This window comes from Mixophyes fleayi, chromosome 9 (assembly GCF_038048845.1).
Source record: "Mixophyes fleayi isolate aMixFle1 chromosome 9, aMixFle1.hap1, whole genome shotgun sequence".
Classification (NCBI taxonomy): domain Eukaryota; kingdom Metazoa; phylum Chordata; class Amphibia; order Anura; family Limnodynastidae; genus Mixophyes; species Mixophyes fleayi.
In genome coordinates this window covers 108,995,057-109,010,752 of record NC_134410.1, presented here as the reverse complement: position 1 = coordinate 109,010,752, position 15,696 = coordinate 108,995,057, and the positions used below count along the sequence as shown (strand labels likewise).

The 15,696-nt window shown below is 40.3% G+C and overlaps 1 protein-coding gene and 1 pseudogene across 1 annotated transcript in view; both read right to left on the bottom strand.

The window, feature by feature from the left end:
• The window catches only part of EMD (emerin), a 32,419-nt gene that overhangs the window by 9,840 nt on the left and 6,883 nt on the right, over window positions 1–15,696 (bottom strand). The window contains exons 2-4 of the mRNA XM_075184845.1: window positions 12,109–12,202; window positions 8,421–8,495; window positions 7,551–7,607 (exon numbers count right to left, since the gene is read on the bottom strand). Of these exons, the coding sequence (XP_075040946.1) occupies window positions 7,551–7,607; window positions 8,421–8,495; window positions 12,109–12,190 (214 nt within the window). The 5' untranslated portion in view covers window positions 12,191–12,202. The remainder of the gene's footprint in view (window positions 1–7,550; window positions 7,608–8,420; window positions 8,496–12,108; window positions 12,203–15,696) is intronic.
• On the bottom strand, window positions 9,421–11,439 carry LOC142101416 (mRNA export factor GLE1 pseudogene; annotated as a pseudogene).

The window sequence follows — 15,696 nt, the reverse complement described above, 5'->3', positions numbered from 1 at the left end:
GGAGTTATTCACTTTTATCAGATGAAACATATTGCTGTATTTCATTTCACTTATCACTCCACAGATTGGGTTTATAAACAAAGCCACACAAACATGTGATTTGCTTAAAAAAATTAAAATAAACAAATATTCTTTATTTTTCCCCAATATATAAAAAATATAAAAACATTACAATATCCAGTTTTAAAATTTCTCTCTGATCCCTATGAAGGTGGACTTTTGCCCCATTAAGCACATAACAGGCATGTAAGGAGCACAATCACTGTGAGATGATATCAGCAGGTGCTGCCACATTGCCTCACAGTCCTGTAAATCTTTCAGGAGCAGTTTCCAAGGAATCTTGGAAGCTAAGCAGGATTGGGCTGGGTTAGTACTTGGATGGGAGACCACCTGGGGATACCAAGTGCTGTAGGCCAAAGTGTAATGAATGAAATTCTATTCTTATTGCATAATGTACTAACAGCACACAGTACACTTTGTTTTTTTGGGAAATCTCTCTGCTATAGTTTCCCTGCATTAGTCCAAGATATTCTCTCACTGGACAATGTAATTCATATTGTATTTATAGATCTGGTTACAAGGATAGCGTTTAGGACATTATGACTGAACAAGGAACACTATATCATTGTGTTAAACAAGTTACAAAAAGAAAATTACAGGATTAACTAAAAATGTTAAGAAATATCTGTTATTTCCTGATTATTTATTGTCAGTGTATTAAACAACAAAGCCTCCTACACCCTTATTATCTGTCATGTGCACACTTCCTTTTATCCATTACAGGAAGAAGCTGTATCTATTTAAACATACAACCTTCATCCACACATTTCTCTCTCAAAGCTTTTATGTACCAGCCACCTTAAAGGTCTCTACTAGGCCTAGTAAGGCTTGCAAGCCTTGGCACAAGTACTTTTATGTTCACAGATGGAAACTATGGGAAAGTCTGTGTGTAAGAGGTTTAGCAAAAAAATTACTACAATTAATTAGGTAAAATAGGGTCTGTACTTATTATAGTTCAGCAGATTTTTCCCTTCCATGTAATCAATGCAATTCATATCATAAGTATTTTTTATTCCCACTCTCCAGTCCTCTGCTTACAGCCCGTACCCACAGCAGTCATGTGGCCGATGTCAACAGGTTTCAAATCTAGAGCAAATGCTATTTGCAGAGGGATGAGTGTGGGGACCCACAACACTGCTATTGAGTGCACTGCATTTGGCCAGCTGAAGGTCATCATACAACCCATTTCCGGAGTTCTTACCCTGCTAACACACTCCATTATCTGTCCAACTATTTGCATTAAAATTAGGGGGCGGTTGTATGGTGCCACAAGCACAGTGCAGAGCCTACAGCCATTAGAGGAATCAGTAGGAGGCTGCATGCTCCTTTCTACCTAGTCCCAAAGTGGTAATATGCATAATTGTAATGTGCAATATGAAGCAGATATTTATGTAACTAACCCAAGGCTAGTGTGATAACCACTAGACTATACACCTCATTTACAGCCATTGCAATGAATTAGAACATATATTTTATTCAATATTTATTATTTGAGTGGCACACAGTTAATTTGCTCCAATGATTTTGTGACCCTGCATATCAGTCACTGGGTCATATTCTAACTAGAGACAAAGCATATGTCTTTAATCAGTCAGTCAATTAAGCGCGCGGATAAATGCAGCCGCAAGCATCATACGAGGAAACCCTAGCTAAATGAAACACATTGGACACACTTTTTTCCCCCCCTCCATCAAGTTTCTGTCCACAGAAGGGATGGTACACACCGCCCATTCTCATCATACATGACTGCAATTGCTGTTTATCTGTTTTGGTTCAACATCAGAAGACTATACTCAATCGCTGTGAATGTGGCCTCGGTAGTACAGGTTCCATTATCTGCAGTCCTGGCGGAATAGTTTAAGCAAGGTGTGTTTTTTTTTTTTTAATGAAAGCTACAGGATAAAAATTAGTTTATCACATTCTCCATTAGTTGCTGTTGGTAATTTTAATGTGTAATTTTCCTCTCATTTAATTGTATATACTGAGCAAAAAAAAAAAACAAAACCTTTTTTTCCCCATCTGATGTTTGTGTTGTTTGAGTATATAAAGATTTATAATGCATCTAATTTTGAATCATTGAAGTTTTTATATGTTCAACAAGGAGTATTTCTAACCATTCTAGATTGTTTTTTATTGGAGAATCTTTTTTTAAACTACTATCATCTATTGCATCCAATATATTAAATAAACCATCTTTTTAAGTATTTATATAACTTTTTTTTTTCCCCTCTGATGAAATCACAGACGAGTGATGAAACACATCAGAGAGCAAGAGACACTGATGTGACACCTTATCTAAAAGTTATTGGTGTTTATATTCTGTTTTAGTGACCTACAAGTGGCTGATATTCTGTATATTTTGATATAGGAAATTCTTAATTTTTGAGACATGGGCAAGAAATTAGTTTCTTGTTTAACCTTGCTAGAGGAGATGCATTATTTCTGGAGGTATATATCTGATACAATAAGCCTTTGTGGATGGAAGTCTTTTGTGTATTATGATGTGGGGAAATGGCTTGTGTGGGGTTTGTACCTTTCTTTGGAAATGTGTAATCTGCAACTGTCTGAAGAAAGGATTCATGTTAATTAGACCCTTTGATTGCTAGTAGATTTCCTGTCTCTGAAATAAGATGCAGGAAATCACAGCAAGGTTTTAGGATATCACAGATAAGTGTAAATACTGTTAGCTTTGCATTGTAGGTAAATCCATGTTTTGGTAAACAGGTTACATCCCGATTCTAAAAATAGCTCAGACCTCGAGGGGGACTGGCTTATCCGGTGAGGCTGTGTATAAAAACAGCACTGTTTTGTATTAAAAGTTGTTCTTCTGATTTCATCTGACCTTAGCACTGGTACCTCCAATAGTGTGACTGCAAACAAACATAATTTGCATCAAAGACCTGCTTGAATATATCTTCCATGCTGAAAATCCTGTGACCTACAAATTAGACCCAAAATCTAATCCGTTCCCGGCTGTTTCTGAGGTTTGGACCCAGCTTTTCCGGTACCACCGCTCTGCCTGCTACCCTACAGCTCTGGTCAGTGTGACCAGGGGGGATCCATCCACAACACCCTGATCCATAGTAAGAGGTCAGGAGTACTAGCAGTGACAGTTACACAGAAGAAACCCAGTACTGGATGCTGGCAAGGAGTCCAGTGATGGCAGCATTGCAAGCCCCTCCTACTGCGGCAGGAGGGCACCCTTGGGATAGCGAAAGAGAACAGTGGCAAAGTAAGCCCAGCCGGTTCCCAGCAGCAGCAGACAGAGTGGCGTAGGCGGTCCATCTCATCACAGGAGTGAAACGGGAGAGGTTGCGTTAGCTCCAGATAGGAGCTATTGTTGTGCGGATCTAGACTAGCTTAACGAGCATTGCCTTCCAGGAGAGTGCCGCGCTCGGAACATGGGTTTAGGTACTCCCATTCATCCAATACCCCTACAGACGGTACGCTGTCAGATTATTTACCAGGAAAGTGCCATCTGGATGCACAATATTTCAATGCATTTGTTTTTTTATCTACCAATACCTGGAACGATTGACAGAGTTTTTATATACAACCAAAATGGTCCTGATCACAATAGATTTGGCTGAGTGGGGAAAGTAAATATAGCCAGGCTGAGCATTAATTCCTGCAATCCCTATCTCTGCACATTTTTTCCACGGTCATTGTGGATGTCTAAATGTGGATTATTATTAAGTTACTGACCTCAACAGAGAGGAGTCATATTCTAAGTCTATGTGGACGATGATGAACTTTGGGACAATAAATTAAGAGGCTGTATTAAGTATTTTAAAGTCCAACAATTGGAGGATTTTTTTGCCAATATAATTGTGTTATGAGACCAGTTAATCTACATATCTTTTAGATTTTCATGCCATATGATTAGTATTTATTACTATACATGTTTTTATTGATTATGGTGTATATATCAGTGCACTGACTTAGATTTAGACAGGGGCGGATTTGCCATAGGCCTCACCGGGAGTTTTCCAGGTAGGCCGATGGGCCCCCCCCATGAAGTCATGAGGCGGCTTGGGCCGCAAGACTAGTCCCATGCTCAAGAACCTGGACAGACTCGGCCGTGTGCTGCTCTGTCTGCTCCATTACAGAGTAAGTGTGACCATTTGTAAAGGCACCGCAGCCTCTGTGCGCATGCGCATTCCCGTCCCCACGTTTACCTCGGTGAGTGGCCTCATCTGAGGAAGTGCTGCGGCCTGCTCCTCCCATTTACCTCTCTTTCATTCCTCTCACTCACTGAGTAAAGGACATGGCCTGTTCCAAGTAACCTTGCACACCTTTACATACACTCCTCTCCGTTTTCCCCTCTATGTTAATTCCACCCTCTATATCTGTAGCAGCCCGCCCCCCCCCCCCAATTCTGTCTGTCTATGTACCCCCTATCTCTGTCCCCCGTTGTGCGTGTGCCTTTGTCATTTTGGGTGTGTGCACCTGACCACCCCCTACCCCCTCTTACCCCTGGACATGAGGTGGTTGTCAAGCAATGTGCCCCCACTTTGCAGTTTCTTTAACTGTGATGCTCCACTAAATATTAATATTCTTAAAAATTTCCCTTATTGAACACTGCTTTTATAACTCTGTTCCCCTCTTCAGTCCCCCTCAACTGCATTTTGTGTGCATTCATCTCTGTTTCTTTATTGTGTGTGCCTGTCCCTTTCTTTCTCCATCTATGTGTGTCGGTCTCTTGGTCTACAACTTTGTACGTATACCAATGCCGTCTCACCCCATGCATTTATCTGTCCACGCTCCAAATTGTTTCTGTGCCTGTCTCCACATTATGGGAGACTGTCCCCATCTTTCTTCCCCTTTGTTTGTATGTCTCCCAGTGTCCCCTCATCTTATGCTCCCATCTGCCCCCAGAACCCACAGGCCTCCTTATGCCTTTCCTTCATCCTTTTCTGCTAGTCGATGTGGCAGGCAGAACCACTGCTGGTGGCTGCCGATCAGAAGTGACGTGGACGAACAGAAGCACAACCGTGTCAAATGCTATAATTGCACATAAGGATGACAGGTAAGTGCCCGATTTCTGACTTTAATGATTTGTGCTAAGTGTCTGAATAAACTTTTGTTACATTATGGGTCTTATTCATCATTAGTACATGCGCTAATGGGGTTTTGAGGTACTGCTGCTCATAGATTCTTCAATGAAGATTTTGCATGCACTGAGGGGCTGATTTATTACTAGATGAAACACCCTTTAATAAATCTATAGGGCTTTTCTCACTTCAAAAGGTTTCTCCATGCAATGGCAATCTCTCCACTGGCAGGGGTTCATGCCAGTAAAAGCAGCATATCGCTGGCAGTAACTCCTGCCAGTAAAAAGATTGCCTTTGCGCGAGGAAGCATATTTAGTGTAAGTATTGTGGTGGAACTTGTACCAATGCAATACCTGTTCTGTTATCACCATCTCAGTCACTGCCTGGCTTATCAATGTTGTGTCTAGAGGCATGGTAACCCTGCCTACTTTGTGTTGACCCCACCTACAGTTTTGGCCCCGCCTACATGAGGCCACTTAAAATTAATTTCCAGGGCCTCTTTAAGTTCCCAATCTGCCCCTGGATTTAGATTTTTTTTTTATTATTTACTATGGTTTTATTTATAGAATATATTAAAATTGGTTACATCCATCAAGTTTCACGGATTCTGTATTAGGTCAGTGGTGTATTACAATTTCCAGCGCTTTCATTGTTGCTTTTTGCCCGATCTTTTAAAGTATATATCATTACTAGAATTACTTGTTGCCTTGCAGATTGGGAGTTTTCTTCAATATCTAGTATTCATTTTCAGGACATTTTTCACAAATAATCACCATTTTAGTTAAAGTGCCCTCCCTGCCTTCTTCTGATCTGATTCTGATGAGACCTTCCTTGGAGTTGAATTCACTATAGTCATAAAATTCCATAAAGTATCATACCAATTATGTGGAATTTCTGCTATGTTTTATCATTGAGGGATATTATTTAGAGAAAACTAAGCTGCAAAAAGACATTCCATGTTTGATCTGTCCTTGAACAATGAGATCGGGTGTTATATTTTTTTTTCCAAGAACTAATGAACTAATTAACCTTAAGAACACAGGACACAAATTTTTAAACTTGGGGATCACCACATCTTACAGCCATTGACACATCACAAGAGCTACTGTTTTCATTGACTCGAACATTAAAGAAATAACTTTACTTGCTCTATTGCACATCATTTGGATTATTCATCATTTCTCCTTCAACCACTGAGACTACCTGAGACTGTGCTACTTATAACTGAAGGAATTTATACAATTGATTTTGATCTGGTCCTCTTTGCACAGATCTATCTACAGAGGCATGTTTATTGTTCATGATATATCTTTCTTGTATGGTATATATTGTCTTGTCTGGTAAATTTTCACAGCTCTATTGTCATAGGATAGTTGAAAATATCAATCAACTCATAATATTCACTATAAACATTATACACTTATGCCTATATACGAGAGTAGCTTTATTTATTATATTTTTATTCCTTTCCTCCTGTAGGTATAGATTGGCTTTTGTACACTAAATCAAACAAGGCTTAATTACAGCACACAACTTAACTCCAAACCTAATACCTTTCAGCTACTGTGTTATACCCATAGCACTCATCAGTCTTATAGATATGTACAGATTGCCCACTTCTCCTCCCCTTGGTGGGCTTCCTGACTGTGGTACTGCATTTGCCAGAATACTCCACAGTATTTTGTGACCTATGCAATGAATGTGACCTATGCAATGAATGTGACCTATGCAATGAATGTGACCTATGCAATGAATGTGACCTATGCAATGAATGTGACCTATGCAATGAATGTGCATGTAAGGTTTTTGTAAAGAAACGATCCTGTTAGAATGCTGTAGCAATTTCCCAGAAAACATATATAACTGGTAGCTTGCACCTGACTCTTCCTGCCCTTTGTCTTACAATTTGTGAACGTAAGGAGGACATGGTCTGTATATGGTGTCTATCCCCATAGTGAAATATCTTTGGTCCAAAATATATACATTTTTACATTTATTGAATTACTCCATCAATTACATAGCATGGGAAGTACCGCAGAGTTTTCCTGTCATAAACATAACCAAGCACACAAGGAAGGTAATTGAACATGTAATTTACGGCACAAAATGGGTTAAAATAATTGGTGTTCCACATCTATGCGCTTCTCCATGGTCTGCACTAAACTAGGTCCACTTACCACCTTAGAGAATGACACATTGGACCACTTTCCTTCAGTAAGGGACAGCTTGGTCAATAGAAGGGGAGATTGACCTACATCATCTGAACTTACTTTGTTGTATTTAATGTTCTCTGTTATGGAATCTAACGGTCCTTTTATTGTTGAATCTTAACGCCCCTATGTGCTGTTGTTGTACAACTTGTTGTACTTCCCATTTTTTGTTTCTTCTATAAAAAAGTAAATATTAGAAATAAAACAAATTTTAAATATCTCTTACCGTTGTCATTGTCATAGTCTCTCCTACTATACTGTTGCCTGCTCTCATGAGAAGAATCTGAACAAAAAGAATAGGACAATAGATTAATCCAATTATTATCTATTAGTAAAAGCTTTGGTGGTGGCTGAGCATCCAAAACACCTCAAAGGAATCCAATAATTATGAGTAAAAACTGAAATCTTCACGTTTTCTCATCCTCATTTTAAAGATTAAGGACAAATTATAGTTTGATGCTATTTGTGCACCTATAAAAAAGGGCATTTCTGAACATACAGTTATATGTGTTAGTGATCCCATATTGTTACAAAACTTTATAGTTGGTATTACAGATTAAAATTTCAAAACCAGAGATATATGTGTATTTTTTTTATAACTTTTTATTAGAAACGTCTTTTCCCATAGAAAATGCATTACAGAATCTCGAGAGGTTAAACAGAAATAGATAACACATGTTTACATACAACAGGTTCTCTCATACATGTATTTTTTATTTATTTATTTTTTAACTCCTTACTACCTGAATCTAAGATTTTAGTTTTCATTGTTTTGCATTTACAAGTCAGATTAGTTCCCAACAGTATTTATATTTTAAAAACAAAGAAAACGCAGGTAAGCAAGAAAAGATGGCTTCAACTAGGTTTCACTTTCAATTTACTGTACAAAGAACCATGCTGATAAATAGAAAATTTTAATACCTCTTTATTTATGGCAGTGATCTAATTTTCTTTTAAAGGAAAATATGCAAATCTGTACACTCACGTGTAAATGACACCTATGTTTTGTATAATCTTAAAAAATAGTAGTGTCTTCTGTTTTCAACCATTTATTCTATAAAGTTATTAATTGGGCTTACAGAGCTGCTTTACGTACTTGTAGAAGTCGGAAATGTCGTTTTTTTCCGTTCATACTCGAAAAGCTTCTTTTCATATAATGTACGAGTGCTATCTGTAAGGGGGATGAAAAATATAACCAAAATGGGTAAGAAATACAAACACAGTACTTTAATGAAACACCACATCTACACTAGTTGGTAAGCACTAGTTTAAATGACAGCCTGCAAAAATAAAGAATGCTGATGACTAACATTATGTACACAAGTGTAATATAATGCAGGTATTCGTTACAAATTAGAATACAAGTGTCTTCCAAAATACTTATCCAGAGATGAACAACTGAAACTACAATGCTAAATGTTCAAAAGTTAATGGGACAAAACAGACCACTGTAAAATGCTTTCCAGCATCAGCACAGACCCAATGTGCCACTTATATTTTTAGTGCATGTGCCAGTCCTGCCCAGCTGCTTTCCCTCTTACAACTTAAATATGTTATGCCTGCCTCCCCCCCTATTTCTCTACAGCAGGGGTATTTTAAAAAAAAACTGAAGTCAAAATAGAAATAACTTTTCATTTGTGAACTTCAATAAATGCCATGAGTCTCAAGATGGTCACTGGCAAAATTTAAATGGCAAAAATCAAATAGAAGTATTTTCTTTACCTCTTTGTGTACAAAGATACAAACTGGTGTGGTGTAATAATGCTACAGCAAAAATCAAACGTGGTACCTATACTGAAAATGGGATTGAGGTTTCCGTCTGGTAAATATAGACCAATAAGTTTAACATCTATAGCTGTAAAGCTTATTTTAGGGTTAGTGAAGGGACCACTTCAAAGAATATGTTCTAGACAGTAATATCCTCAAAAACAGTCAGTATGTTTTCATCAAAGACTGATGTTGTCAAACATATCTACTTGCACTTTATGAAATTGGATAAAGGTTCAACAGTGAATCTGGTAGACAAAATATGTACAAAAAAAAGTGTTTGACACTGTACCTCACAGGTGCTTAATATATTAAAGACTTGTCTGGAAAATACAATATGTAATTTGAGAGAACTAACTAGCTAAAAGATTGTGACCAGAGAGTACTTCTCGAGTGACCGAACCCATCTCTTGGATTTGATAATCGTTTCAATTGTCGGTAAATGCTCGTCCTTGAGCAATAACCACAGCTTTCAGAACTGTCCCTGGTATGTGTTCATTAAAAGCATTGCCACACACTTCCAGGAAATCATAAAGCAGAGTAGCTGCGACTTCTGCCATGGGCTCCATGTTCAGCATATGTGCAAGCCAATGCCAACTATGATTAAGCCCATGAGGGTGAGACCCTAATTTTGTCCCATAAGGCCAGCGCAATTGAATAATGGCAGCATACAGGCAGATAATTCCAGACATGTGCTTCTAGAAGCTGTCCAACTATAGAGTCCTCCACCAGGAAACCCCGCATCCTCCGATAGTCTTCTAGAGGCGTTCCATCCTTAAAGTCTGGGTAAAAGGGCTCAGCATAAGGATACTTCTTGTGCCGGTGAGCGAGGAAGAGGTTGCCTACTCTGGGGTGCAGCTCCCATATCCCAGAAGCCACCACTGCAATAGAAAAGGCAGCTTCATGATAAGAAGCGGCTTCCTCCTCCCCCTGTTCTACAAACTTTTCAGCCAACTTGTAACATACATAGTCCAAGCCCTGGGGATGCAGAGACACAGAAACTGGACGACCCACAGCTATAACTTGTTTTCCCACCAACAAGTCATTGATCTTGTCATATACTTCTCTCTACGGAGAAGCTGCGATTGAGATTTGGGTGAGTGTGAGGGCTCTTAGAAGGAGAATTTTGATCTTGTTCAGCCGAGGGTCTTTGCAGCACATGCCGGATTGCATGAACGCATTGAGACACTGCTCACAGCTGTTCTGCAGCTGCTGGCAATTCTGCATCGTGCTCTTTGCAGGTCTTTCCTGAAGTCCTTCTTCCTTCACGTGCTTCTGGTCCTGAGCTGGGGTCCAAGCCTGAGCCTTTGCACGCTGTTAGTGTTCTGCTTCTATTGCTTCTTAAAGACAGCTTTTTCTTCAGCTTCCTGTCTCATCTCAGCACCATCTACCTCCTTCTCCATGGCACCGACCAACATCCGCATCTCCTGCACTGACCACTCTCCGACGCTCACATCATTCTGGGTGCAGAAACCTCTCTCACTACTGGAGCGAACAATACTGGATAATATTCCACACATCTGGTTTCCAGAGTGACTGGAAAGAGAGAGGTCCACACGCAACTTCACTTGGTGCTTGTAGTCCACTTCAATCTTCTGGATGGGTTGCAGAACCACTAGCATAACGCACTGTCTCCCACAATCTTCTTGATGGGCACACTCCATCTCTTGTTGGTACCACTGCTCTGCATCACACAGCTTCAAGGTCAGGAGCTTTGCTCTGTAACAAGTTTCCTCTTTGAATTTCTCTTGCTGTCCTCTATCATCCTTAGAGACCTTCTCCAATTGTTCTTCTTCATGCTTTTCTTGTCTCTGCTTAAAATTCATCATTTCTTCAAAGCGTTTCAGCTGCTCTACGGACTTTTTAGCAACTAATTTATTGACCTGGTCATTCAATTTGGAGTGTCTATGCAGTTCTTCCTTCAATTTCCTTCTCTGTGCTTCCTCATACAATTGAATCACGCCTTCCACTTCTATTAATTTTATCGACTGCAACTTTGGTGACAATTCTGCCTCCTCAATTGACTCTTTGATTTGATTATCCAGCTCCTATTTGTCAATAGACACAGGGGAAGCTAACAAGATGACAGGTGAACTAGATTTGGAAGATGAAGAGAGACAGACAAGGACTGACACCTGGAACACTGAGCTCTGAGGCACTATCTAATGCTTTGTGTTGTAAGACATTATCCAGTACCCAGACAGTATAGGGATAACACTGAAGAGGACTGGGTTGCAAAGAATATATCCAACTCGTCCTTCTGTACTGTACTTCAATTTTCCCTTAGGGGAGTTCCATAGGGCAACCATGGTCTCCCAGTCCCACTTTGACAACATAATCAGGGCCATCTTTTCCATTGGGCACGATGGGCAGCTGCCCGGGGGCCCCATGGGCAAGGGGGCCCCATAGGCAGGGCTCTTAATGAGAATAAATAATCCTGCAAAAGAAAAAAACCTTCAAGGGTCACTGAGCAAGTACATCTATCTATCTCTATATATCTATATCTGTATACATCTATATATCTATATCTAGGGGCCCGATGCACTGCTTTGCCTGGGGGCCCATAATGTTGTTAAGATGGCCCTGGACATAATGTCGCCTGGTAATTAAATACGAGTCCCACACCGTCACACAGACACACTAGTACCTAGTTACTAGATTCCCCTTCAGCTAAAGAATGTTCCCATTTCATTAGGACACCACCAGGTGTGGTCAATTAAGCAACATTCCAACACTGAATCAATAGGAACGTCTGTGTTGAAACAGCTGTCTCAAATGTAAATACATTTCTACTCCAGTTTCATAACCGCTTTTCAAATTAAAAAGACAAGATAACTAAATCAATAAAAACTATTAGAAGATTTAAAGTTAGTTTCTTAAGAATAGAATGCTCAAAATGGACTTCGCATCTCATATACAAGAACCTATTATTGTTTCATTTCATGGCGACTGATTAAATAAAATGTGTTATACTTAGTTATTCTGGGTTCATCACAGATTGGAAAAAGACAACATACCAACTATAGGTCCATGTGTTATGCCATATTTTGATAGGGTCTTAATGATCTCATCATCTGTCATGTTTCTGAATTTATTCATGTTTGACAATATCTGAAAATGAGGAGAAAAAAAATTCATAATCATGCATTAATTTTCCATTAAAATGGCAATAAATATTTTGCAAAGACTATAAACATACACAAAAGACTTCATCTTGACGATTAAAGTGTTTGAGACAATATGATTGAGAATCTAATATGGAATAGTGTCTCCAATTTACAAATTAAAGGGAAATTTGATCATGGAAACCTAATTCACTTAAAATATATACCATCACATAAAGATAAAATAAAAGGATTTCTAACCCTATTTTTAATTATCATCTAATGTAAATGTTTAGAGATTAATGTAAATCATATGCTTACTAAAGGAAATAAAATAGTTTCCCTTTCAATACACTGGTAATATTTTTTATTATTTATTTATCCTCATCTTGTCAGAGCCCTTGTTTCAATAATATTCAGTTTTGATAATTCTGTCACAATATTATAGTATGGATGGCATGCAGTCTCATGTGAAATGGTTGGAATGACAAAATAGAGTAGTTAAAATAAGGCTAACTCTACTTATAGCTTACAGAAGTGATGGCATAAATCTATGTTGGCCACATGCAATGCAGTGTATTAAGCAAAGAAAAGAGGATTTTTGTACTCATCGTAAAATCCATCTTTCTGAATCCATTCGGGGGAAGCTGCTTACCATGGGGTATAGAGGGCGCTGTGCTGTGAGTATGGCACTACTAAAACTAAAGACTTGGCTGGCCTGCTCCTCCCCCTCTATATAGAGATCCTTCAGGGGTTTTTTTAACGAACGTCAAAAGGATAGAACTAAAAGAACAATCAAGCAAGAACCAAACTTAACCAACAAACAGAACAAATAACATAAGAGGGGTGGGAGCAGCTCCGAAATTTGAATTAATTTCATCCCCTTTACCCCCCCTGATTGCCAACCCAGACTTTAAGCCACACTTTACTAACACTAGGGGCTTTTAGAACATGGTCCACGGGCAAGGCAATCAGGAGTGGTCAGTTGGTGGCCAATGGATGAGTGCGGGCCTTTTCTCTGTTGCAGGACAAATTGGGTTTACCTGCTTCAGAATTTTGGCTATACCTGCAGGCTAGACATTACTTACAATCGAAAGAGGCTATGGAGTGTGTGGGTAGGATCCTGACTAGCTTTGAGGAGTTGTGCTGCGTCTCCACTGAACCAAAACACACGATAACAATTTATAACAATCAACTGTTTATAGTTAATCTATACCCCAAGCTATCTGGCTATGCTGGTGCTTGGGATAATGGGATTTTTATACTCAAATCCTTTTCTCTGATTCCATCTGGGGGACACTGCTATCATGGGTTGTAGTTGGGAAGTGAGGGAGTTGACACTTTACTAGTTAACTTGTGACCTGCTCACAGACCCCCTCCCATCTGCAACCCCCCTGTAGCTCCTAAGTGTAATTCTAAAGCCCCAAGGAAGGGGAGAAACACAACCAAAGACCAAACAGCAGAAGAGCAGAAGGGAGGGAATGCAGTGTCCCCTGGATTGGATCAGATAATAGAATATATTGTGAGTATAAAAATCCCGTTTTCTCTTTCATCCTTCTGGGGGACACTGCTACCATGGGGACTTACAAAAGTAGCCCCCTAAGGGGCTCTGATTGCCCGGCGTATAAAACACTACGGCCAAAGCTAGCGTCAGAATACGCAAACACATTGAACTGTTAGAATTTGGTAAATGTATATACCGAGGACCAGGTAGCCACTCGGCTTAGCTGTACCACCGAGACCCCATTCCACGTGGCCCAAGAAGCTCCCACTGACAGGGTAGAATGGGTAGTAATGCGACTGGGCACAGATCGGTTCGCACTGATGCAAGCATACTTAATTGTTGATATGAGCTATCTAGAAATGCTCTGCTTGGAAACAGGCCAACCCCGTTTATGGGGATCATATAGTAGAAAAAGAGAATCTGAACGTCTAATGCGCGCAGTTCGATGAATATATATGCGTAATGTCCTGACCACATCCAAAACCTCAATCTGGTTATCTCCAGGAGTAGAAGGTTCTTGAAAAACTTCTTGGTTTAAGTGGAACCCCGATACAAACTTAGGTTGAAAAGACGGAACAGTACGGAGGACTGCCCTATTATCATGGAAAATAAGATATGGTTCCCTGCACGACAGAGCTCCAAGTTCCGACACTCTACAAGCTGAGGCAATTGCTAACAGAAAAACCACCTTCCATGTTAAGAACTTCCGATCCATTGACTGTAAAAGCTCAAAAGGAGGAGACATAAGCATTGAAAGTACCAAATTAAGGTCCCATGGAGCAGTGGGTGGTACATAGGGAGGCTAAATGTGCAACACCCCCTGAAGAAAAGTCCTTATGTCAGTCAACCGCAACTGAAAATAGACTGATAAGGCAGACACCTGAACTTCCAAGGAACTCAACCAGAGGCCCATTTCAAGACCATGCTGTAGAAAAGCCATAAGACAAGGTAGATTAAAAAAGTCGCAGTATGGCGGTCTCTACCCTCACACCACCGAACGTAGGTTTGTCCAAATCCTGTGGTAGATACAAGCAGAAACAGGTTACCTGGCCCGCAAAAGTGTTCATCACCCTGGAAGAGAGCCCTTTTGACCTCCAGAGGCTGGCTTTAACAGCCATGCCGTTAAAGCCATTCGAGGCAGATCCTGGTGTCGAAACGGTCCCTGAAGGAGAAGGTTGTCACAAAGAGGTAACCGAAACCCCTGACCCACTGCCAACCAGACCTTGAGCAGCCATTCGGGCACCACTAGTATTACTGGCCGACCTCCCTGCCTGACCATCCCGAGAACGCGTGGAAGAACTGGGATTGGGGGAAATAAGTATCCCAACCTGAACTCCCAGCACATTGTTATGATGTCTAGATCCAACGCCAGGGAATTCCTGGCCCTTGAGCAGAACCTGGGAACCTGATGGTTGTGTCTCGACGCAATGAAGTCCAGGTCCGGAAGACCCACCTGCGAACAAGCATATGTGTCGACTTGCCTGCTTCCTAGTTTAGCATGCCTGGGATTAATACTGCCGAAAGTGAGGGAACTAATAGTTCCGCCCATTCCAGGATCTGAGTTGCCACCTGCATTGCCCTGGCACTCTTGTTCTCCCAGTTTGTTGACGTTTGCCACTGCCATGGCACTGTCGGATTAGAGGCGAACTGGGAATCCCTGAAGAGCCTGAGCCCCCCTCAGTGCGATTAACATAGCCTTCAACTTCAGAATATTTATTGGAAGTGAAACCCCCCAGCCCTGAAGACTGGCATCCGTCGTGACAATTTTCCAAGACTCAACGACCTGTCTACTATCAAATGGTCCTGAACCCTCCACCAGTGAAGGGACGACAGTGTCTCCTGAGATAGACAGGCTGGGAGTCCAATGTTAAGTGCGTATTGTCGCTAACCAATAACGATTGTCGAACCTCGATTTGTGTTTCCAACGCACAAAGATTTATTCGCAAAAAGTAGTATAATGTGTGATTTTGTAACGTAGATACACTGTTTTACTATTC